Source organism: Nicotiana attenuata, unplaced genomic scaffold (genome assembly GCF_001879085.1).
Source record: "Nicotiana attenuata strain UT unplaced genomic scaffold, NIATTr2, whole genome shotgun sequence".
In the NCBI taxonomy this organism is placed as follows: Eukaryota; Viridiplantae; Streptophyta; class Magnoliopsida; order Solanales; family Solanaceae; genus Nicotiana; species Nicotiana attenuata.
The window spans coordinates 1,290,069-1,314,502 of NW_017670267.1; the positions used below are offsets into that span (position 1 = coordinate 1,290,069).

At 40.8% G+C, this 24,434-nt stretch overlaps 1 protein-coding gene across 1 annotated transcript in view; it reads left to right on the plus strand.

Annotated features, from left to right (window-relative positions):
- LOC109236970 (uncharacterized protein At1g08160-like) overlaps positions 1-23,858 on the plus strand; it is a 36,200-nt gene extending 12,342 nt beyond the window's left edge. Inside the window, exon 3 of the mRNA XM_019403210.1 lies at positions 23,837-23,858. Coding sequence (XP_019258755.1) covers positions 23,837-23,858 — 22 coding nt within the window. The remainder of the gene's footprint in view (positions 1-23,836) is intronic.
- The last annotated feature ends 576 nt before the right edge of the window (positions 23,859-24,434 follow it).

The window sequence follows — 24,434 nt, forward strand, 5'->3', positions numbered from 1 at the left end:
AAGTATACTGATTTTAAAGAAAACAAACATACACTCTGCAGATGTTGAGTATCGAAATTGTTGATTTTAGGCTTGATTCAGATTCAGTTGACTACCCTTATAGATATGCTTTCTAGGCGTGATTGATTTTAAAACGTTTATAGAAACGTCGAGAGTCCTATAAGCATGGTATCTAGAATGCAATTTGTATTTAACCTATGACCGTTTGCCTAATGATAGATGTAAAATGCAGAATTTAAAAGATCCAATAGGCAGGTTATCTATACGATGCAAGAATGCAGAAGCCTATAGTCATGGTATCTATATGAGTGCAGAACCTCAAAGGCATGGTATCTATATATGCATAAGTGCAAAACTATAAGCAGGATTTCTATATGGAATGCATAAGTAGTGCAGAACTATAGACAGGATTTCTATATGACATGCATAAGTGAAGAACTATAAGCAGGATTTCTATATGATATGCATAGATGAAAAGCAGGATGAGATTGCAGGAATAAACACCTAAGAACATGATGTCTACCCACATGCATACATGAGTGACCCTCCCCTTTTCACTATATACCCCCATAAGTTATTATAAATTATTACAACCCAGAATGAATAAAGGAAAGTAAAATTACATCAGAAATTAAAGTACAACCAAGGAGAGCCTAATTTAGACTCCAACTCTGAAACATGAAATAAACCAACTCCAAAGATCTGATTTCCAAAGCCTTTCTCATTTTTGGGTGTGTCAGAGTTCCCAGGAGCTTCATGAACTCCGGGCAGTGCTTACACCCAAATAAATTGCAGAATTGAATTAAAGTACAGTGTGGAAGGGCCAGCCCTCAGATGTCCAAGTTCAGAGGGAACTCAAGGTCCCAAAGCAAGGCTCATAGGAGGGGGGCAGAACTTAGAAACTACGAATGAGTATAAGTGCAATAGAGGTGATTCTGAGAAGGCCATGGCAGGCTGGTGGTCATACCCAGCAATTAGGAGTGCTTGCACACCCCTGACCAGCCTTTTAGCCACATTTGTTTGGGAGTTAGGATCCATTAAGGATCAGGTCCAAACATGAGCAGCAATTTGGATACTGCCATGACTGGACCTTAACTCAAACACATAGAGGGAATAGGGGTATAGGGATTCACAGCAAAAAGAAGTGCAAAGAGAATAAAATACAGATTAATCAAATAAACACATTGGTGTGATGGCTGAAACTAAATTAGGACATACCAGTTTCAGAAATAAGTAGAGAAAAAGTAGTAGTAAAGCCCAAATTGCAAGCAAACAGCCAGAAAAAACTCAAACGAGAATGTGAAAGTATTGAAATTGAGAGTGTGAGGTGAGTAGCGTAAGTTGAAGGTGTGTAAAAGTATTGAATTCGAAGTTGTCTTAAAGAGTATTCAATCGTGTGTGCTTGAAAGTGCAGAAGGGTAGTCCCCTTTTATAGTGCAGAAGGCAAGTAAGAAAAGGTAAGAAAAATAGTTTTACAATCAATTACATAAAGTCTCCCTTTAGTTAAGGGATTCTGATTTCAAACGGGTAGAAGACAGTTAAGGAAAGAATTTGACTGAAATCTTCTCCAAAGTAACACAAAGAGGGTAAATACATAGGAGTTTATTCAAGGAAAAAAGTCCAGTGGTACACGGTTTGTGAAAATAAGGAAAGGGAATCAATCGAACAGTCAGTAAAATCAAAATCGCGGGCTTTGTTCGAATGAACCAAGTCAGGAAAAGAGAGGAAAGGGTTTTACTTAAGGAAAATCAATAACAATCAATCAAACCTTACTAAAAGGAATTCGGAATCAATCATAATTGGCAAAACCTTTTTGAAAGATGAATTTCTCATATATAAGGCACACAAATATCAAACAAGAAGGAGTTGTCATGCTGATTAGAAAAGACTATCATAGAATCAGTCATAAGAAGGTTCAGGTCCAATTTATAGACTCACAATAAGTCTGAGAGTTCAGGGTTTCAAAGTAGAACCCCAGTCCAAACACAAAATCGAACTTGCCAAAGAAACCCCCAAATTCTAGGGTTTTCACTCGAATCAGGCACAGAGATGAGAAGGCAAGCCATTGAAACAGACTCAGAGGTCTCTTTCAGAGACTCATAAGAGACCAACAAACATGATAGTAGGTTTGAAAGCATAAAGAACATGTTTGAGAAAAGCTTCAGAATTTAAGCAAGTTCAGCAGAGAGAAGAAGTGATGTAAACTTAAGAAACAATAAAGGAAGCATGCTTAGAACTCAAACAAAGTCAGGTAAAGCAAACAAAATTTAAGAACTTAGTAGGAAACACGTACAGTAGAAAGATAATGAAAATATAGCAAAGAACAGATAGAAGAACATAACAAAGATTAACATGCGAGCCTAGTCTAAAGGCACAGTAGAATACAAAGATATAGAAAAATCGTGTATAGTAGAAAGAAAGCAGAAGAAAACACATGCGTGGTGGAAAAGTAAATATGCGAACATAGTATAGACGAATACATACAAAGAAAAGAAAAGGAAGGGTCAGAAAAACATCTCAAGCTTTTCAGAAACCCTAGATCGGAAAGAAGTAATTTTGAAGGAAAAGATTGGAGAAAGCGTTTTAAAAGTTCAGTAAAGCACAGATATAGCATAGATTTAAGAAAACAATCAGAGAAAACCTCGAATAGCTTAGGGTTCCAGAGAAACCCTAGAAATAAGAAAGGCTTGAAAGAAAGTCCGATCTTGAGTCGGAGAGGTCAGAAATAGGCTCCTGATGCTTGGATACGCTGGAGCGAGGCCGGAGAGGCCTCAAAGCCATGGATCTGAGAAGATTTGAAAGAACACCATCGAGGTCAGACCTCGAAACTTCGAACACCCAGGGTTTAAAGGTGGAGGGGGGTGAGTACAGGCCATCCATGGCCTGAGAAGCCATGGACTCCGGTGAAAGTACGGTGGAAAAAAAGGGTTGAAGACGACTAGGGTTCTGGAGAACCTTCGAAAGTGTTTTGAGAGAGGAGAGTATTCAAAGGCGGCGGACCAAACGAAATGGAGGGGATTAGGTTAGGGTAGGGAGATTAAAAATGGAAAGGGGTGATCCTGGCCGTTGATCAAAATGATCAACGGCCTGGATTGAAAGAAAGGTCGAGCGGGTTAAATAAACGGGTTAAGGGGCTGGGTAAAATTGAAATTGGGCCGGTCCCATTGGGAGTTAGGATTGGGTCAATTGATGGCTAAAATTGAAATGTAAATAGGCTGTAATTGCAACGAAATGAGGCTAAATGTTAAATAGCAGTTTTCCCTTTTATTTTATAAAAAAAATAGTAAAATGATTTTAAAAGCAAACTAAAAGTACCGAGTCAGTTAATAACACATAAATATTAATTTAAAAATACTGGAACCAATTTTTATGATTAAAATGCTATTAAACTTAAAAATAGGCTAGAATTGCAATTATATGCAATTAGCTTTAAAATACCAAATAAATTTGTAAAAAATGTATAAAAAATTACCTTAACTATATTTTTGTATAAACATGGGAATTAAATAAATTATTCACCAAAATTGAGGATTTTGGGAATAATTACTGATTTTGTACTGCTAAAATGGACAATAAATTGATTTTAAAAACCTTTAAAAAGTTGGGAAAAAATACTAAAATCCTTTGGCATGCTTATATATGCATATATATGTTATTTTGAAAGTATTTTGTATATGTGAAAATATGCAGGGATAAATTGGGTATCAACAACTGCCCCTCTTTACCCGAGAAGGATGGAAGAGTTGTCGGGTAAAGATATGATGGCCAATTTTGACCGAACGGAATGGTTTGAAACGATTGACCGTGCTCTGGTTCCTGAGCTGCCTACATATCCCTGGTCTTACAGGAATCGGGCCTTCTGTAGTTCGGGATCCGTCGGCGGAACATGCCGATGGAGATTTTTCAAGAACGGACGAGATATTCGGGCTGGGGTGGTGGTTATGAGTTTAGTAGGGCTGCGGGAACTGGAGCGGGATCGCTCCTGCCGAGACGGCCGTTGCTAGCCAGTTTACCTGCAAATGAGCAATACGAACATATATTGTGCATAAATTTAAATGTGATGCAAGTTCCCGTTGGACCATGAATGCTGTCTTTGAACGGTTAAGATGATGTCCTCAGACCATGATGTCCTGGGCCATGAAGCGTATAATAAAGGATCCGCAGGCCATGAAATGATGCTCTCGGGCTATGAGAATGATGCCTCCGAGCGATGATGCCTTTGAATAATGATATGCAAGAGATAAAAGGAGTCCTCAGGCCATGGCATGGCGTTCTCGGGCTATGCGAATGGTGCCTCCGAACAATGACGCCCTTGGACAATTTGGCGATCTTTCAGCCCATGAAATACAATAAGTGGCGATCTTTCAGCCGGTGCAAGAATGTAAATAAAATGGCGATCTTTCAGCCGGTGCAGGATTTAAATGAAGTGGCGATATTTCAGCCGGTGCAGGATTTAAATGAAGTGGCGATATTTCAGCCATGCAAAAATGTAAGTAAAATGGTGATCTTTCAACCAATGCAGGATTTAAATGAAGTGGCGATATTTCAGCCATGCAAAGCGTAAATAAAATGGCGATCTTTCAGCCGATGCAAGATTTAAATGAAGTGGCGATATTTCAGCCATGCAAAGTGTAAATAAAATGGCGATCTTTCAGCCGATGCAGGATTTAAATAAAGTGGCGATATTTCAGCCATGCAAAGTGTAAATAAAATGGCGATCTTTCAGCCGATGCGGATGGAGACAGAGCTTAGTCTCGGAAGGCAGAATAGTAGCCTTATGCAATGCAGGAAATGCAAATGGAGGTAGAGCTTAACCTCGGAAGGCAGAATAGTAGCCTTATGCAATGCAGGAAATAAAAGGCGAATAGTAGTATAATCTCTTAGCTGATAGCTGATTGCAATACTGTGGCTGCTGGGGATATTGTGTGCGGATAGCAATTGTGAAGCGATAATTTCGAGAATCGTATTCCTAAGCAGTAGGAGTGTGTAATATATAAATTTGTGACTTGGGTGCCTGCATCCAAAGAAAAATCGTGAGTTTTGTAGAGGGGAAAAGGTTAGTTCGTATCCCCGCTGACTTCGCTTGACCGGCTCGGCTTCTGATTTGGTGATACTGTGGGTATCCCTGGGGTAGCGTTGCTAAACAAAACAATTCCGATGATAACATGCATGAATTTGTTAAAGATATGACATATTGTATATATTTAAAAAATAGTTTTAGATGAACCGACGACTGCGACGTGGTTCAAGACATTGCAACCTCTCCTGCTACGAAATTTTGAGGGTCCTCCTCAAAATTCTGCCCCAGTTTACTGGGCTGCTGCTTCTGACGGTTGCTTGCGATGATCGGCTGAAGTTACTTCGTAATTTTGAGGGTCCTCCTCAAAATTCTGCCCCAATTTCCAATTGCGGGGGAAATGAAAATTTTATTGAATTGTGACCGAACCCATAAGGTTGCCTACGCATCCCCTCTTAGACGGGAATCATGTCAGACGTAGTTCAAATTACATCATAAAGGAAATCATAAATGGTTACACATATTATCGCTTCACTGCATCTGAATTGATCGGCTTCGGCTAAACTTCTCTATCCATTTCTACAAGTATGAGGGCTCCTCCTGTTAGAACCCGGTGAACCATGTACGGACCCTGCCAGTTGGGAGAGAACTTCCCTTTGCCTCATCCTGATGCGGGAAAATCTTCTTTAACACCAGTTGCCCCGGTGTAAACTGTCTTGGTTTGACTCTCTTGTTGAAGGCTCGGGACATTCTGTTCTGGTAACGGTGGCAATTCTTGAATAGCTTTGACCTTTGATGGATCCAATTCTATCCCTCGGCGACTCACAATGAACCCAAGCAATTTTCCAGTTGGAACCCCGAATGCACATTTTGCGGGGTTCAATTTTAGGTTGTACCTTCGCAATCTGTTGAAAAACTTCCTCAAATCTTCCATGTGGTCAGCGACTTTCTTGGACTTAATGATGACGTCGTCTACATACACTTCGATCTCCTTGTGTATCATGTCGTGGAAAATGGTGGTCATGGCCCTCATGTAGGTGGCCCTTGCATTCTTTAACCCAAACGGCATCATCTTGTAGCAATACATCCCCCATGGCGTAATGAAAGCTGTTTTCTCAGCATCCTCTTCATCCATCCATATCTGATGGTACCCAGCAAAACAATCAACAAATGACTGCGGCTCATGCTTGGCGCAGTTGTCAATCAAGATGTGTATATTCGGCAAGGGGAAGTCGTTTTTTGGGCTGGCCCGGTTGAGATCCCGGTAGTCGACACAGACTCTGACCTTCCCATCCTTCTTCGCTACTGGCACAATGTTGGCTAACCATGTCGGATACTCTACTACCCTGAGAACCTTAGCTTTGACCTGCTTAGTGACCTCTCCCTTGATTTTCAAACTCATATCTGGCTTGAACTTTCTGAGCTTCTGCTTCACTGGTGGACAAGCCAGATCAGTCGGCAATTTGTGAGCCACAATGGATGTGCTTAGACTAGTCATGTCGTCGTACGACCAGGCAAATATGTCCTCATACTCTCTTAAAAACTCTGTATATTCTTCCTTCTCTGATGGTGACAAATGAACGCTGATTCGTGTTTCTTTGATGTTTCCTGCATCTCCCAGGTTGATGATTTCGGTCTCGTCCAGGTTGGACTTAGGTCTATTCTCAAAATTCTCAACTTCTTTAACAATTTCTTCCGGTATATCATCTTCCTCTAAATCTATGTCCGTTTGTTGCGTTGTCTCGTTGCAAGTCACAGTCATCGGTTCATCAAGATAAGTAATAGTAATGCTGTATAAGTAAAGTAATGAGAGAAAATAATAAGAGTAAGATTTATAAGAAAAATTGAATTGCTTTTGATAAATTCCATAAATGTTTTAAACATCGGAGCTCTTTCTTGCCAAAACAAAAATGCGAAAGGAAAGTAAACTAGTAAAAATAAGATAGTGCATGGTGTTTGTTCAGCCTTGCTACCCCGAGGCACGCCGGGCTCTGGTGGTTCTGATGGTCCAGTTGTTGAGGCATGCTCCTCCGCTTACAGCCTGTATGGAAGGGCCTTCCTCCCCCTCCTCCTCAAAATAACACAGCAATCCATGTCATCATCTTCTAGGAACAAGTTCCTCATTGTTGTTAGTGCTTCCTCTTCTTCTGACCCGTAGATAACCTCAGCCGGCTGGAAAGTCTGCTCCAAACGGGGTATCGGCTGCTCCAATGGGTAGTAAGGACCGTGCCAGGGTGGCGACCATTCATTGAATTCCTTCCAAGTATACTCATATCCCAATCCGAAGGTGGTGCCGTGTTTCTTGAGCTTGATGGGTTTAGCGATTCCTTGGAGATTCTTGCCAAGTCCCTTGCCAGGTTCATACCCGCTCCAGTTCAATATGCTTTCAATTTTGTTATCCCACCACTTATCTTTATCGACGGCGTTGACTCGTTTAATGTGGTGGTAAGTTTCTCCGCCTATTCTTCTTATTCCTCCGATTGCTAGGATGGTCTGGCGACTGTATATGGGATTGCTACCGTCGCTGTGAATGATCACCTCTTGGTGATTCCACTCAAACTTCACTGCCTGATGTAGTGTTGATGCCACGGCCTTGGCGGCATGAATCCATGTTCGTCCCAACAACAGATTGTAAGATGCCGGCACGTCTATCACTTGAAAGTCAACATCAAACCAAGTGGGCCCCATCTGCAAATATAAGCTAATCTCCCCAATAGTGGACCTTTGAGAACCGTCGAAAGCCTTAACGTTGATGGCCCCGTCCTTGATTTTATGCAGCCCTTTTCCCAATGTTCTGAGTGTTACTAATGTACAAATGTTGAGGCTGGACCCTCTATCAATCAGGATTCTGGTGATAAAATAATCTTCGCACTACACGGTGATGTGCAATGCCTTGTTATGACTCAACCCTTCTGGTGGTAGCTCATCTTCATGAAAAGTGATTTTGTGACTTTCCAATACCTGACCCACCATGTTTGCCATTTCTCCTCCAGTGATATTGCTTGGTACATATGCCTCACTCAGCACTCTTAACAAGGAATTCTTGTGTGCATCGGAACTCTGTAGCAAAGCCAGGATAGAAATTTGCGCCGGTGTTTTGTTCAACTGATCAATGACTGAGTATTCCTTCGCTTGTATCTTTCTCCAGAGATCATCGGGCCCGGTTTTAGTGATGGCTTGTCGCCCAGAGGTCTGCTTACTTGACTCAGCCAAGTGTTCCAGAATATAAACCCTGCCAGTTCTTGTCATACCCTGTGCCGCAACCGTTTCCCCGAACTTGGCTTTCCTCTTCCTTCTTGCCTCGACTGTGTAGTCCCATGGTATGGCTTTTGTGTGGAATGGCGTTATGACTGTCATTGCTACTGGAATGGGCACCCTTGCTTTGGAAGGTAATACAGCAACTTCAAATGGCTCAAGCGCCTTTGGGGACCCGAACTCGACCTCAATTGGTGTTGGCGTCTTTGCAGAGGCCGGTGTTTCAAACTCAAGTGGTATGGACATGTTCACCTCGGCATCTCCAGAAGGCTCAATCATGTGAACACCTCCACCCTTGTGGTCTGGGAGAGGGTTATTGCAGACATTCGGAGAAGGCTCCTTTTCCACGATGATCTTGTTGTCAATCAAAGCCTGGATCTTATCTTTCAAGGAGCGACATTCATCAATGGTATGCCCTTTCATGCCAGAATGGTATGCACAGGTTTTATTTGGGTTGACCCATTGGGAAGGGTTTTTAGGGGTTATAGCAGGGATAGGGGTGACATAACCAGCAGCTTTGAGTCTTTTATACAGCTGGTCGATTGGTTCAGCAATGGCGGTATACTGTTTGGGAGGTCTGCGGTCGAAATTTGGTCGGGGTCTAGGAAAGTTTTGGCGAGGGGGAGGTGATTGATAGTGGGATTGTTGAGCGTTGTAAGCTTGGTAGACGTGTGTGGGCTGGGAATATCTGGGTGAAACAGGTTGGTATGTAGGAGGTGGAGGCGATTGATGGGTAGGCGGTGGTGTTTGGTAAGCGGGTGCGGGTGTTTGGAAATTTGGAGTGGGCTGATAGGTAAGTGGAGGTATTGGGTAAGTTTGGTATTTGACAGGTGATTTGCTTCTCTGTGCAACCATTACGGCACCTACGTCCCTTTTCTTGGACGTACCACTAGACTGTAGAGCCTTGTTGGTGTCTTACAAAGCTTCAAAGTTTGTAACCATACCACTCTTGATACCTTCCTCGATCATTTCTCCTAGCTTGATGATGTCAGAAAATTTATGGGTTTCGATCAACATCAGTCTTTCATAGTATTGCGGATCCTGAGCCCGGACAAAAAACTTGTTCATCTATTCTTCCCCTAAAGCAGGTCGAAACTTAGCAGCCTCTGATCTCCAACGAGTGGCATACTCGTGGAACGTTTCTGTGGGTTTCTTCTTTAAATTCTGAATGTAAAACACATCCGGTGCATTTTCCATGTTGAACCTGAACCTGTCCATGAAGTCGGACGCCATACTTACCCAGTTTGACCACTTCTTTGGGTCTTGGCTAATGTACCAAGACAGAGCATCTCCTTTCAGGCTCCTCATGAAAAGCTTCATACGGATCTTCTCATCTTTTCCTACTCCGACCAGCTTGTCGCAGTATGTTCTCAAGTGAACCCTGGGATCTCCTGTACCATCAAACTTTTCGAACTTGGGAGGTTTGTACCCCTCGGGCAGTTCGACATCAGGCTGTATGCATAAATCTTCATAGTTTAGCCCTTCAATTCCCTTACTACCTTCAACGCCTTGGATCCTGGCGGTTAACTTCTTAAGCTCTTCGGCCAAATTTTTGATGAGCGAGTCTTTGTCATCGGACTCGGGTGTGCTTGAGATGGGTTGAGTAGGGTGCGACACAGTCTCCACATAGATGGGGGTGTTGTGTTGGTTGTGGCAGTGGTCATTTCTGGAGTTCAATGGTTCCGGGATGAGCAGCGGAGTGTTGTTGGGAGTGTGGCAAGTATTGTAGTGGTGGTGAGGAGCAGGATGGTTTGGGACGTTTTGTAGAGGTATGAGATTCTGAGTAACTTCTGGAGCGGTAAGGGAAAATGACAGACTTGCCAAATTCCGGACTTGATCAAGCTCTTCTTGGAATTTCAATAGTTTTTGTTCTATCTGAGAGGCATTTTCCTTGGGGACCATGGCACTACGAGTGACCTCTACTCGTTCAGCTAAGTTGTTTGAATCTTCCATTCTTCTTTTGCCTTTGTGCCTGACGGGACTAGGAGGAGGAGTAGGTGGAGGGCCCCTGGATCTTGTAAAATATGTTGATGTTGCCAGAGTTCACGAACTAACCTTTTGGGGAGGGGAATAAACAAAAAGGTGATAAGTTAATAAGGATCATAAGGAAAAATGTTGCGATATTTAAACACGTAGTGCAGGAGATATAAAGCGTGTCCTGATTTTGGGGACCCCGTTGTGCCCGAGGTAGGCCTAGCGACAAGTAAATTTGGAGAACTTGGAATGCAAAATGCCTCATTTTATTGATAAAAAGGTAGATGAATCCCAAAACGACACTAAATAACAGGAAATAAAAATGTCACTAGTGGCCATAGGCCTTATTACATTTCTCAAAGCAAAAAGGAAAAGCTCCTATCTATTTGGTCCCAGAAGGACCTTCCCCAGACTCGGCAGTGTTAGCTCCCTCAAACAGCTCTCCCACCTCGCGCAATCCTAGCAGCAGGTAAGCTCTGGCCAGATGTCCTCCTTCATTCCCTTCAGCAACTCGGCAGTCTTCGGCCCTCTTCAGAAACTTCTTCTCCAGTTCCACTATACCCCGCTCCAAGCAGATCAGTCGTTTGTTGGCACTGACAGCCATATCCTTCCATTCTTCAATTAATTTTTGATTGGCTTCTTGTATTTCACGATGCTCATTTTCACATTCCCGCATCCTCTTGCGCAGTTGGTTGTACTTTACTTGTGCTTCAGTCTTTTCATCGATGATTTTGTGACCTCGAACAAACCCAGGTTGACCCAAACCGTTGTGATTGTCCTCCAGCCAGCCTGAATAACGTGGGGTACAACCAGCATGGTAGCATCCGGTTCGATGGTGTCTTTTCCCAAGACAATTTTGCAGTGCCACATATGCTGAGCCTTGCACCTGTGCGGACTATCGTCGTTCTGGAAGTCAGCCCGGAAGTGACTCATCTTGTCGACCCTTGGTATAACCTGCTTCCTACCAGCCTGTCTCATAGCTCGAAGAGGGACATAAGGGTAGGTCCCCCTCAAATCGATCAATATCAGAAATGGCGCATCCCTAGATCGAACGATGAATTCTTCAGTAGGGAACCACTCGAACATCCATTGCACTCGGTCCTCAGTCAGATTATCAAAGAGTTCGACCCATTCTCTAGCATTCTCCGGTTGGGCGAACATGTTGGGCATGTAATTCATTCGCTTCGGGTGATGAAAGGCGATATGATCGTCCCAGTCTCTACGATGGATTTCCTGTCGGTATTCACCCTTTTGGAGGTGTTCCATGAGCCATAGTTGAAGTAGCAGATTACAACCCTCGAAATGTTTGGCTCCCTGTTGACACCTTTCTAGGGCTCGGTATATTTCTGCAATGATCATTGGTACGAGACTGAATGGTTGTCCGTCAATTCCTTCCATTAGATTTTTGGTGACCATAGCTAGCCTGGTATGGATTCTTGCTTTCTTCATTAGAAACACTATCATCCCCAAGAAACAGAACATGAAGACAAAGACCCTTCGATGGATATGCCCCACCGATGTAAGGGCGAACTCGTCAGGATAAGTACGGTAAGATTTGCTGTGACCGTACCTTTCGTAGAGATAGTCAAAGGAAATGTACGACTCCTTCAAACATGTCAAGTCAGGATTCTTCTTTAGACCCATCATTTTGAGAAAACCTCTACCTTTACGGTTTTTCGGCATCAACAAACCCGGAGTTTCCCACGGTATTCCAGCCAGTCCTCCTATCTCCTCAAGCAAAGGTGTCATCTCAATGTCTCCGAAGCGGAATACCGACCTATCACAGTCCCAGAATAGAGTGCAGCTTCTATGATTTTGTTGTCGGGTTGAATTTCTAGGAGAGAAGGTAGGTTTCCTGGACAAGAGCTTGATCACTAGAATGAAGATCTTCCCGCCATCTTAACAATCTGGGGTGAATGTTGGTAACCATGTCGAATCTGGGGACCTCGTGCCTCATTTCTGCAAGACAAAAGTGTTAGACCCTTACCCCCACAAGACTCGACTATTTAATATCAACAATTAGCATAAGAAACATTTAGTTCTCCAAATGAATGCACAGAACGTGGTAGTGTCCGTTTGGGTTTCAAGGAAACCCAGTGGACTTTGGACAAGGCTATCTTAAAGAGTCATTATGCGGACAACATAACTGACTCAGCTAGCTTGACAATGATGCATGCACAATTAAATAGAGTAGGGTTTCTATGGAGTATTATACTGGTACCCTTGAGCGGACAACTCAAGAGGGAAAGGCACGGAACCTTCGACTACACCGTTGATCGACTGGTTTTACCGCAAATATGCCTTTGCCGGATTTAGGGGGTGATAATATCGGAAGGGCGCAACCACTCATTATAAGCGTTGCTATGGTCTTTTGTTTGGCACGAGTGGAATATGATGTTGAATATGCAGTTACAATAATTAGACAAGTTGTCACGTATTTGCACGTTCATAAAGTAATAATTACAACAGTTTCTCATAATTTACAACAGTATTAAAAGAAAGCGATAAAGGAAAGTATTAAGAGAAACAAAGGAAAGAAACAAAAAGCCAAGCTAGCTTCATAGTAGAAGAAAGAATAAATACTTAAAGGCATTTAAACAAGTAAAGACATGTAAAGAAACATAAAGTCACAAATAGCATGAAATGGTAAAAGCCTTAAAGATATCCCCAGCAGAGTCGCCATGCTGTCGATGCCCCCTTTTTCTCGCAAAATCGGGTTTATGACATTTGGGCGGACAACCTTTTCCTTTTGGGAATTGGGTTTGCAATTTAGAAGACTCTCCACCTAATGATTAAGTGCATTAGGACACTAAAAATGAAATTTGATTTAGAAAAACCAGAGATTGGATAAGGGCTTGAAATTATCTCGAGGGGAAGGTGTTAGGCACCCCCCAAGATCCACTAGTGTGGTACCCGGCCATGCTACAATTGTGACTTTAAATACAAACAACAAGTAAACAAGCAAGCATTCTAAATACTAGATAGCTTCCACATAATGGTTGCAAACAACTGAAGTACAAGAAGTTTAAAGAATGCTAAAATTTGGAAGAAGGCAGTTTTATAATTCTGAAAAAAAAAGGGACACACAAGTATAGGGGAAGGGGTTTGCAAATAATTGATGCAAGTAATCAGAAAAGAAGTGAAAGAGGCGGAAGTTTTGGGTAGAAAACAGTACTGAAAATCAGACAATTAAAAGAGAGATTTTGCATAATAAGTACATGTGATTGAAGTAAAAGAAGAAGTTAAAGAAACTGAAAACTAAACAGCTTTAAAAATCTGGAAAAAGGAAGTAAACAAGTAAAGAGGGAGGGGGGTCCTAGGTTTATAAATAACACGGATCACCCCACACAACACCCGGTAACCATTTATACACGTGGTGTTATCGCGTGGTCATCATATCCATATCTACCCTTACCCACCCCGTTAAGGTATTAAATCGCGGAATGGTCTCGTTACTTATTGCATGCTATTACCCGTCCCAATCCTATCAGCCCCGGAGGTATTAGGGACTACTAGTCCTAAAGGGGAGGCAAAATTGGCTTTTAGAGTTTAAAAAGGATAAAAGTCTAAGGCGACATTCAAAACATACATGACAAGTATGGGGAAGCACATAACAGACAAGGCTCAAACAAACCTCCTTAAACCATAAAGAACATATAGTTTTAGCATGTCTTTCAGATACTGATTAGGTCTTTAATTAAACTTAAACGTTAAGGCGTGGTTGATTTATCACATATTTTCAGATAAGAAGTCCAAATTAGGCCTGCCTTCTGGTTGTAGTTATTAAAGACTGGTGTAGTTAATTAATTACCTAATGGCCTGCCTAGGTGAGACCTATGGGCATGATATCTAGCAATGGGAAGTATACTGATTTTAAAGAAAGCAAACATACACTCTGCAGATGTTGAGTATCGAAATTGTTGATTTTAGGCTTGATTCAGATTCAGTTGACTACCCTTATAGATATGCTTTCTAGGCGTGATTGATTTTAAAACGTTTATAGAAACGCGAGAATCCTATAAGCATGGTATCTAGAATGCAATTTGTTATTTAAACCTATGACCCGTTTGCCTAATGATAGATGTAAATGCAGAATTTAAGAGATCCTATAGACAAGTTATCTATATGATGCAAGAGTGCAGAACTATAGACAGGATTTCTATATGACATGCATAAGTGAAGAACTATAAGCAGGATTTCTATATGATATACATAGATGAAAAGCAGGATGAGATTGCAGGAATAAACACCTAAGAACATGATGTCTACCCACATGCATACATGAGTGACCCTCCCCTTTTCACTATATACCCCCATAAGTTATTACAAATTATTACAACCCAGAATGAATAAAGGAAAGTAAAATTACATCAGAAATTAAAGTACAACCAAGGAGAGCCTAGTTTAGACTCCAAGTCTGAAACATGAAATAAACCAACTCCAAAGATCTGATTTCCAAAGCCTTTCTCATTTTTGGGTGTGTCAGAGTTCCCAGGAGCTTCATGAACTCCGGGCAGTGCTTACACCCAAATAAATTGCAGAATTGAATTAAAGTGCAGTGTGGAAGGGCCAGCCCTCAGATGTCCAAGTTCAGAGGGAACTCAAGGTCCCAAAGCAAGGCTCATAGGAGGGGGTAAGAACTTAGAAACTAGGAATGAGTATAAGTGCAATAGAGGTGATTCTGGGAAGGCCATGGCAGGCTGGTGGTCATACCCAGCAATTAGGAGTGCTAGCACACCCCTGACCAGCCTGTTAGCCACATTTGTTTTGGAGTTAGGATCCATTAAGGATCAGGTCCAAACATGAGCAGCAATTTGGATACTGCCATGCCTATACCTTAACTCAAACACATAGAGGGAATATGCGTATAGGGATTCACAGCAGAAAACAGGTGCAAAGAGAATAATATACAGATTAATCAATGAGCATGGACAGTTAAGTAAACAGGATTGCAGAAGCTGTAAATAAACACATTGGTGTGATGGCTGAAACTAAATTAGGACATACCAGTTTGAGAAATAAGCAGAGAAAAAGTAGTAGTAAAGCCCAAATTGCAAGCAAACAGCCAGAAGAAACTCAGACGAGAATGTGAAAGTATTGAAATTGAGAGTGTGAGGTCAGTAGCGTAAGCTGAAGGTGTGTAAAAGTATTGAATTCAAAGTTGCCTTAAAGAGTATTCAATCGTGTGTGCTTGAAAGTGCAGAAGGGTAGTCCCCTTTTATAGTGAAGAAGGCAAGTAAGAAAAGGTAAGAAAAATAGTTTTACAATCAATCACATAAAGTGTCCCTTTAGTTAAGGGATTCTGATTTCAAACGGGTAGAAGACAGTTAAGGAAAGAATTTAACTGAAATCTTCTCCAAAGTAACACAAAGAGGGTAAATACATAGGAGTTTATTTAAGGAAAAAAGTCCGGTGGTACACGGTTTGTGAAAATAAGGAAAGGGAATCAATCGAACAGTCCATAAAATCAAAATCGCAGGCTTTGTTCGAATGAAACAAGTCAGGAAAAGAGAGGAAAGGGTTTTACTTAAAGAAAATCAATAACAATCAATCAAACCTTACTAAAAGGATTTCGGAATCAATCATAATTGGCAAAACCTTTTTGAAAGAAGAATTTCTCATATATAAGGCACACAAATATCAAACAAGAAGGAGTTGTCATGCTGATTAGAAAAGACTATCATAGAAACAGTCATAAAAAGGTCCAGGTCCAATTTATAGACTCAGAATCAGTCTGAGAGTTCAGAGTTTCAAAGTAGAACCCCAGTCCAAACACAAAATCGAACTTGCCAAAGAAATCCCCAAATTCTAGGGTTTTCACTCGAATTAGGCACAGAGATAAGAAGGCAAGCCATTGAAACAGACTCAGAGGTCTCTTTCAGAGACTCATAAGAGACCAACAAACATGATAGCAGGTTTGAAAGAATAAAGAACATGTTTTAGAAAAGCTTCGAAATTTAAGCAAGTTCAGCAGAGAGAAGAAGTGATATAAACTTAAGAAACAATAAAGGAAGCATGCTTAGAACTCAAACAAAGTCAGGTAAAGCAAACAAAATTTAAGAACTTAGTAGGAAACACGTACAGTAGAAAAATACTGAAAATATAGCAAAGAACAGATAGAAGAACATAACAAAGATTAACATGCGAGCCTAGTCTAAAGGCATAGTTGAATACAAATATATAGAAGAATCGTGTATAGTAGAAAGAAAGCAGAAGAAAACACATGCGTGGTGGAAAAGAAAATATACGAACATAGTATAGACGAATACATACAAAGAAAAGAAAAGGAAGAGTCAGAAAAACATCTCAAGCTTTTCAGAAACCCTAGATCGGAAAGAAGTAATTTTGAAGGAAAAGATTGGGGAAAGCGTTTTAGAACTTCAGTAAAGCACAGATATAGCATAGATTTAAGAAAGCAATCAGAGAAAACCTCGAATAGCTTAGGGTTCCAGAGAAACCCTAGAAATGAGAAAGGCTTGGAAGAAAGTCCGATCTTGATTCGGAGAGGTCAGAAATAGGCTCCTGATGCTTGGATACGCCCGAGCGAGGCCGGAGAGGCCTCAAAGCCATGGATCTGAGAAGATTTGAAAGAACACCATCGAGGTCAGACCTCGAAACTTCGAACACCGAGGGTTTAAAGGTAGAGGGGTGAGTACAGGCCATCCATGGCCTGAGAAGCCATGGACTCCGGTGAAAGTACGGTGGAAAAAGGGTTGAAGACGACTAGGGTTCTGGAGAACCTTCGAGAGTGTTTTGAGAGAGGAGAGTATTCAAAGGCGGCGGACCAAACGAAATGGGGGGATTAGGTTAGGATAGGGAGATTAAAAATGGAAAGGGGTGATCTTGGCCGTTGATCAAAATGATCAACGGCCTGGATTGAAAGAAAGGTCGGGCGGGTTAAATAAACGGGTTAAGGGGCTGGGTAAAATTGAAATTGGGCCGGTCCAATTGGGGGTTAGGATTGGGTCAATTGATGGCTAAAATTAAAATGTAAATAGGCTGTAATTGCAACGAAATGAGGCTAAATGTTAAATAGCAGTTTTCCCTTTTATTTTATAAAAAAAATAGTAAAATGATTTTAAAAGCAAACTAAAAGTACTGAGTCAGTTAATAACACATAAATATTAATTTAAAAATACTGGAACCAATTTTTATGATTAAAATGCTATTAAACTTAAAAATAGGCTAGAATTGCAATTATATGCAATTTAGCTTTAAAATATCAAATAAATTTGTAAAAATGTATAAAATATTACCTTCAGTATATTTTTGTATAAACATGGGAATAAAATAAATTATTCACCAAAATTGAGGATTTTGGGAATAATTACTGATTTTGTACTACTAAAATGGACAATAAATTGATTTTAAAAATCTTTAAAAAGTTGGGAAAAAAATACTAAAATCCTTAGGCATGCTTATATATGCATATATATGTTATTTTGAAAGTATTTTGTATATGTGAAAATATGCAGGGAAAATTGGGTATCAACAGAGTTTGTGTACATCAATCCTGCAAACCTGTTCTGTTAATGTGTGACTACCTATGCATTAAGTGTTGAACTTATTTTTCTGAAACTTTGTTAAGTTTGTTCTTGAAACCTAAGCATGTTTTGTTATCTGCTCTATGTGCTCAACTTGATTATGTTTGTATCCTTCAGTGCTATCCCTCAACCTTAGTTTATTCTCTTTCACTTATTACCTTGGCTCTTTTGAGTTCTCATTCTGAGCCGGCTGAAAGCTAAGGCTATCAATGCTCTTGCTACTGACCTCCCTAGTGTGAGCACTGCTCGGGGTCCATTTGAGGCCCTACTGAACTCTGACACACTAGGATTTGGGGTCTTTGATCATTCCCCCTGATACTGAAACCTGCACTATCCCTGAATCTCCTCTATTAACCTCCTTAGTATGAGCACTGCCCTGGGTTCTTGAAGCCCTCGGGAACTCTGACGTACTAGGGTCCAAGATTCTTTGTCGTTTTCCTCATTGCTCAACTTTTCTCCTTTCTACATACTGAATAAGTCAATGAGCTTGTGTACTTGTCTATTTTCTGAATCTTTGATGGTTACTGGATCCTAACTATTTTCTGGGCTGGTGTGAAACTATGTGGATTTGAAATTGAAGGCCTGGCCTGGCTGGGTATACTTTGGGCCTGCTGTAGGCCCACTATAGCTATTCTGTAATTCTGTAATTTACTTCATTCATTGGGCCTGTAATAATGATGTAGTAACAATTGGAGTGTTAGTAAAATTGGGAAAATGGGTCTATTCTAATGTTTGCATGAAATGGGTAGAAATTCTGCCTATAGGTGTTTAACTTGCTTGAACATATTTTGTTCCTATGTGTGATAGCCAACCTGCCAATAGGACCTCAATGTTAAATTCATTCATGATATTCTGCTTCTACATGATTGCTAGATATCATGCCTATAGTAAATAAAATGACTAATCTTTCAATTGCAGCATATTCACTAGATACCATGATCATATGATTATATTAGTTCATGCTTTACAAATCTGCATTTTAGAAGTCATGCCTATAGGGTCTTAATTGGTTAATGTGCTGTTTGTTATGATTACTCACTTAGGAGATATGCCTATAGGAGATAAAAACTAGTTTCAATCGCTAATTGTAGAAATCCTGCCTATAGGATAATCCCACTCGCTTTAAGAGTTAATATGGAACTTTCAAACACTGTTTCGTTGCCACTATTAGAAAGCATGCCTATAGGATCAAACTAAGTAATTCTGAATATCTTCCATGATTATCACTGCCAACTACTACACCTAGATATCATGCCTATAGGTCTAAACACTTATAATCTGTAATCTTAGTAATTAGTACGCAATACTAGACTCCCTGAAATATAAAGTTATTCAGAAAGCATGCCTCTAAAATAACACCTCGCATCTGAAACTGCTCGCATGTTTGAATCCCAAAGTCACATAGAAATCATGTCTATAGGGCGTAATGGCTTTAACTCGGCTTAATTTTGTGTCAAATGCCTAATTTGTTTGTGTGCATTTGCTGTCTAAGTGTGGAGGCTAACTTGAGCCCTTAACTGCTTTTATGTGAAGTCCAACTTGTTTTGTACGTCACCTAGTTTTCTCATTTTGAGAAACCTAAGTTAGGTCTAGAACCACCAGAAATAGATGGTCCAAACGCCTCCTGGACCGTAGGCACGGGACGGGTAGTGCACGCATAGGGTATGAGTTATAATTGAACTAGTACGCTTTAGGTAACAACTTAAAGATAGTAATCGGGTAGCAGGAGATGATAGTCTATGCCCGCTGAATAATACGAGTAACACCCCATCTGGAGGGAGTTACGAAGTATTATTTATGTTGCACGGGGTGATCCTTTAGGCTAAAAAACTTAAGACCCCCCCCCCCCCATTTCTTTCTTTTCCCACTAGAATCAAAATAATTGTACCTTATGTTTAAAACCTGTTTACAACAACCATCTCTGATAACTTCTTCTTAGGTTCCATCTCACAACACCGTGCCTAGAGGCAAACAAATGAAGATCAACAATCGACGAGCCTCAATGCATTCAATCAAGGACGACGACACCACAATATTAACAGGAGTTCCACCAAATTTGAAGATGTCAAATCTCGACATCGGGTTTTGTGGGTGTTCTAGAATTGTTATGGATTGTTTTACATTGATATACTTTTACTTATTATTTTTAATTAAACTGTACGTTACTACGATTTATTTTAATTCACTGACCTCTCTATCTAAGTAAGATTCATGACTTTAAAAATAAAATAAAATTAAAAATCTCTACAATAACGAGTCAATCACTCTACGCAAGCCTAGTTTCAGGTCGTAACGCGAAATAAAGTAATTCAACAGGCAAGGATAACTCAAACAGTACAATTAAAGCATGGCGTGAACCTAAGTCTACCCGAACCTAATAAGGAATTCTAGCATACGCACGGACACTCATCACCTCATACGTGTGCAGCTCCCACAACATGTAGCATATAACAAGAATAATACCTACGGGGTAATTTCCCTGTCACAGGGTTAGACATGAGACTTACCTCGCTCCGAAGTTCCATAAACGGCTCCAACGTCTCTCTAACACCTCAAAATGATAGCCATCAATCCAAAATTTATGTTGCTCGATGAGAATCTCCTCAAAATAGCTCTCCAAATTCGGCCAACCCAAGTGAAAAAATGAAAGAAAAAGAGCCAAATCCCGTCTTAAATCCAAGTCTGCCTAGAAAATCCCGTTTCTGCGGCATCAAGCTCGCACTGCATCTGCGACCATTTCAGCGCTTCTACGCTTACGCTTCTGCATCGCCTCATCCGCAGGTGCGGTTCCGCTTCTGCAGAAACTCGACCGCATCTGCGGTCTCATTCCTCCCAAACAAAATCCGCTTCTGCGCTTTCTAGGCCGCTTTTGCGGTGTCACATCTGCGGCCCTTTTTCCGCAGGTGCGATTGCCTTAGTACTCAGGCCCTTCAGCAATACGACAAAGCTCCAAACTAATCCGCGACTCGTCCGAAACACACCTGATTCCCCTGGGACCCCGTTCGAACTTACTAACAAGTTCCATAACATAATACGGAACTGCTCGAGGCCTCAAATCACATCAAACATCATCAAAACTATGAATTTAAACTTCTTCGAACGCGTCCGAATTATACTTAAACATCCCGGAATGATGCCAAATTTTGCGTGCAAGTCACAAATCACGATTGTCACACCCCTTTTTTCACCTCACTCATTAAAATTAATAAAAGAGATTTTGAAGCTCAAAAGGGTTTTCAATTAGAAAGTGACAAAGAATTGTACTCAAAAGGATTTTTCAGAGTCGCCACCTAACATTTGGTTTAGGTGTGTCAGCTCACCGTTTTTAGAAGTGATTTTTCCTTTTAAAACACTTTGGACTCAAAAACTAAGTCGGCACCAGAGATTCAGGCAAGGGGGTTCATTTGACTCGGGGAGAAGGTGTTAGGCATTCCCCGAGTCCCGTGAAAGTCACAATTACGTACCCGATCTAGTTGGCTTTTAAAATATTCGAATTGAAGTAAAAACATGAAAAAAGAAAAATAAACACATAAGAGGCTTGAGGTCGTCCCCACCTAAATAAAAGAAAATAAAATAAGAGGAAAATACTAAAAGTCTATACTGTGCTCACTCCACGATGATGCCATGGCCTCCATTTACATTCACTTCGGGACATACCCCGGATAAAAACAATATATACAAACTCTACGGGGCATTCCCCTGTATATAGACTAAAGGGAACAACCTCTTACCTCGACAAAATAAAAAGAAGCGACCTACGGTTTGCCTACCCGAGTGTGGTCGGCCTAAGCATGCTCCTAGCAAAGAAAGCGATAAAATAAATAAAATAAATTAAAAGCAATAAATATTTAAAGTCTAATTTGTTTACATGTGTAGTGTCACCTCCCACAACCCAATAAGACAAATCAATTTACTCTTTAAAGAGAATCTTAAGATTTAATTAAGATAAGCAATTCATCGTCACTAGTGATCACCTAAATGTCATTCCGAACCAAAATATCTAAGCAGTAATAAACCAAAGCTATCCAAATACCAAATAAATAAGGGAAAGAGGAGAAAGAGAAATCAAAATAAACCCAAACGGACTAACATCACATTATGAATAACATAGTATCAAGAAAATGAAGATTAAGGGAAGAAATAGACCTCTAATGGAGCAATTTTCTTTTGAACTTGAAGAGTTTTAGAAGCCCGAACTTGATTTATACAATAAGATCGAACCATCAAAATCACGAACCGGAGCCACGAATCTGCCCGGAAGCCTCGGCGGACAACAATCGAACAAACCTTAGTTTCTCTATCCAATTTTCTTCTTCCCTGTCTTCTGTTTATGCGTGTGCGTGTGTGCTTATGTCGCGGCTGAAGTAAGGTCGTTAGGTTTGGGGGCTGCTTTAGGGTGGAGGAGATGAGAGGGTGTTAGGTTGTAAAGTTAGTGAAGGGTGGTGGTAGCTGGCAATTTTTCGGCGGGTTTTAGGCAGCAGATTTTGCAAAGGGAGGTGTGATGCGGCGACTGTTCTTCACTTCTTAGGAGATTGAAGGTGATGGCTGCCAGGTCTCTTAGGGTTTCGATGGTGAGGGACGACTGCTGCTGGTTTTAGGTGTAGGAGAGGTGGGTGCGCGGCTGTGTGTGGTCGGCGGTAGAGGTGGAGATGGGTTGGGGATAGGGCGGCAGCGGCTGCTTAGGGTTTAGGGGTCTTAGGGTTGGTAAAGGGTGAAGAAGAAGGCCTCTCTAGGGTTTTGAACTTGGGGTTTTATTTTGGGTGGGAATTAATGGTAGCACTAGGATTAGATTGGATAAGTGGCTAGGATTTACAGGGGAGATGGGTCAGATGGGTTATGGGTCTTGGGCTATCCGAATTAGGGCTCAAATTTTGTATATATATATATATATATATATATATATATATATATTCTATTTAATTTTATGAAAGGTAGATAAACTAAAAGTAACTAGATAAAATATCAATTAGCTAAATAAAAGAAAATATTTTTTTTGTAATTTTTATTTTTGTGATAAAATAAAGTAAAAGAGTCAAAACTAGTTAAAATAGCGATACTAAACCTAAACTAAATATTTAAACGCTAAAATGTGTAAAACCTCGTGGAGGGTAAAAAATTACATATCTACATGAATCAGTCATTACAAAACATTCAAGGATCTAAATAAAGTGGCTGCTACTTAGAGGCAGTTTTGGCCCTCTTAGCCTTTAGCTTGTTAAATCTTGCTTCCATTTCGGCTATCAATTGGTTTGAAGTCATAGCTGCTTTGCTTTTCCAAGACACCTTTTTTGGTGAATAGGGCAGATTAGTAGGCAAATTTACACCAGTTCCATCTTCCTTGAAACTAATCTTCCCGGCACCAGTAGGTTTTTGGTGCAACTTTCTTTTTTGAAGCATAGTACAAGCTTCAGATATCACCACTGGCCTCAAATCCGNACCCTATTCTTTAGGCAGGCATCCTGCTGACTTGAATTTGAAGAAAACTGGAAGTTGACCCTATTCTTCAGGCGGGTTCCTGCTGCTTCGACTTGAAATAAACATGAAATTTGAGTAGACTCGAGCTTGCAAACCTTATCTTTCGAGTGGGCTCGTGCTACTTCTGATTTGAACTAGAAATTTCCCCTATTCTCCAAGCGGGATCCTGCTGTGTTTGACTTGAATCTTGAAAACTGAAAGTTGACCCTGTTCTTCAAGCGGACTCCTACTGTCTTTGACTTGAATCTTGGAAACTGAAAGTTGACCCTGTTCTTCAGGTGGGCTCCTGATGCCTCTCCGACTTGAACTTGAAAACTGAATGTTGACCCTATTCTTCAGGCGGGCTCCTGATGCCTCTGACTTGAACTTGAAAACTGAAAGTTGACCATGTTCTTCAGGCAGGCTCCTGATGCCTCTGACTCGAACTTGAAAATTGAAAGTTGACCCTGTTCTTCATGTGGGCTCCTGATGCTTCTTGAACTTGAGAATTGAAAGTTGACCATGTTCTTCAGGCAGGCTCTTGATGCCTCTGACTCGAACTTAAAAACTGAAAGTTGACCTTGTTCTTCAGGTGGGCTCCTGATGCTTCTTGAAATTGAAAATTGAAAGTTGACCATGTTCTTTAGGCGGGCTCCTGATGCCTCTCTGACTTGAACTTGTAAACTGAAAGTTGACCCTATTCTTCAGGCGGGATCCTCCTGCTTGATTTTGAATGAAATTGAAAGTTGATCCCGTTCTTCAGGCGGGCTCTTGGTACTTCTCTAATTTGAACCCGAAACCAATTTCTGAAAATATTGCCTCTCGTTCTCCAGGTGGGTGCCTGCAATCAAAACAAACAAAGCGAACAAAATTTTCTGGCCCAGTTTGCACTAGGAAGATTTGTGAGTTGTTAGCAAAACTGTAAATCACTTATGCTATTGATAAAAGATGGGAGTAAAACTAAAGACTCGACTAGGATGTGCGTCTTTTGTGAGATTGAGCTTAAGAAAAACTATAAGCTGAGCTTGACTAAACTAACAACTGACCCTATTCTCTAGGCGGGACCCCTGAACTTTTAAGAAAAACTAAAGACTAACAACTTAAGGAAACTAAAAACTGACACTATTCTCCAGGCGCGACCCCTGAACTTAGAGATTAACAACTTAAGAAAACTAAAACTGATCCTATTC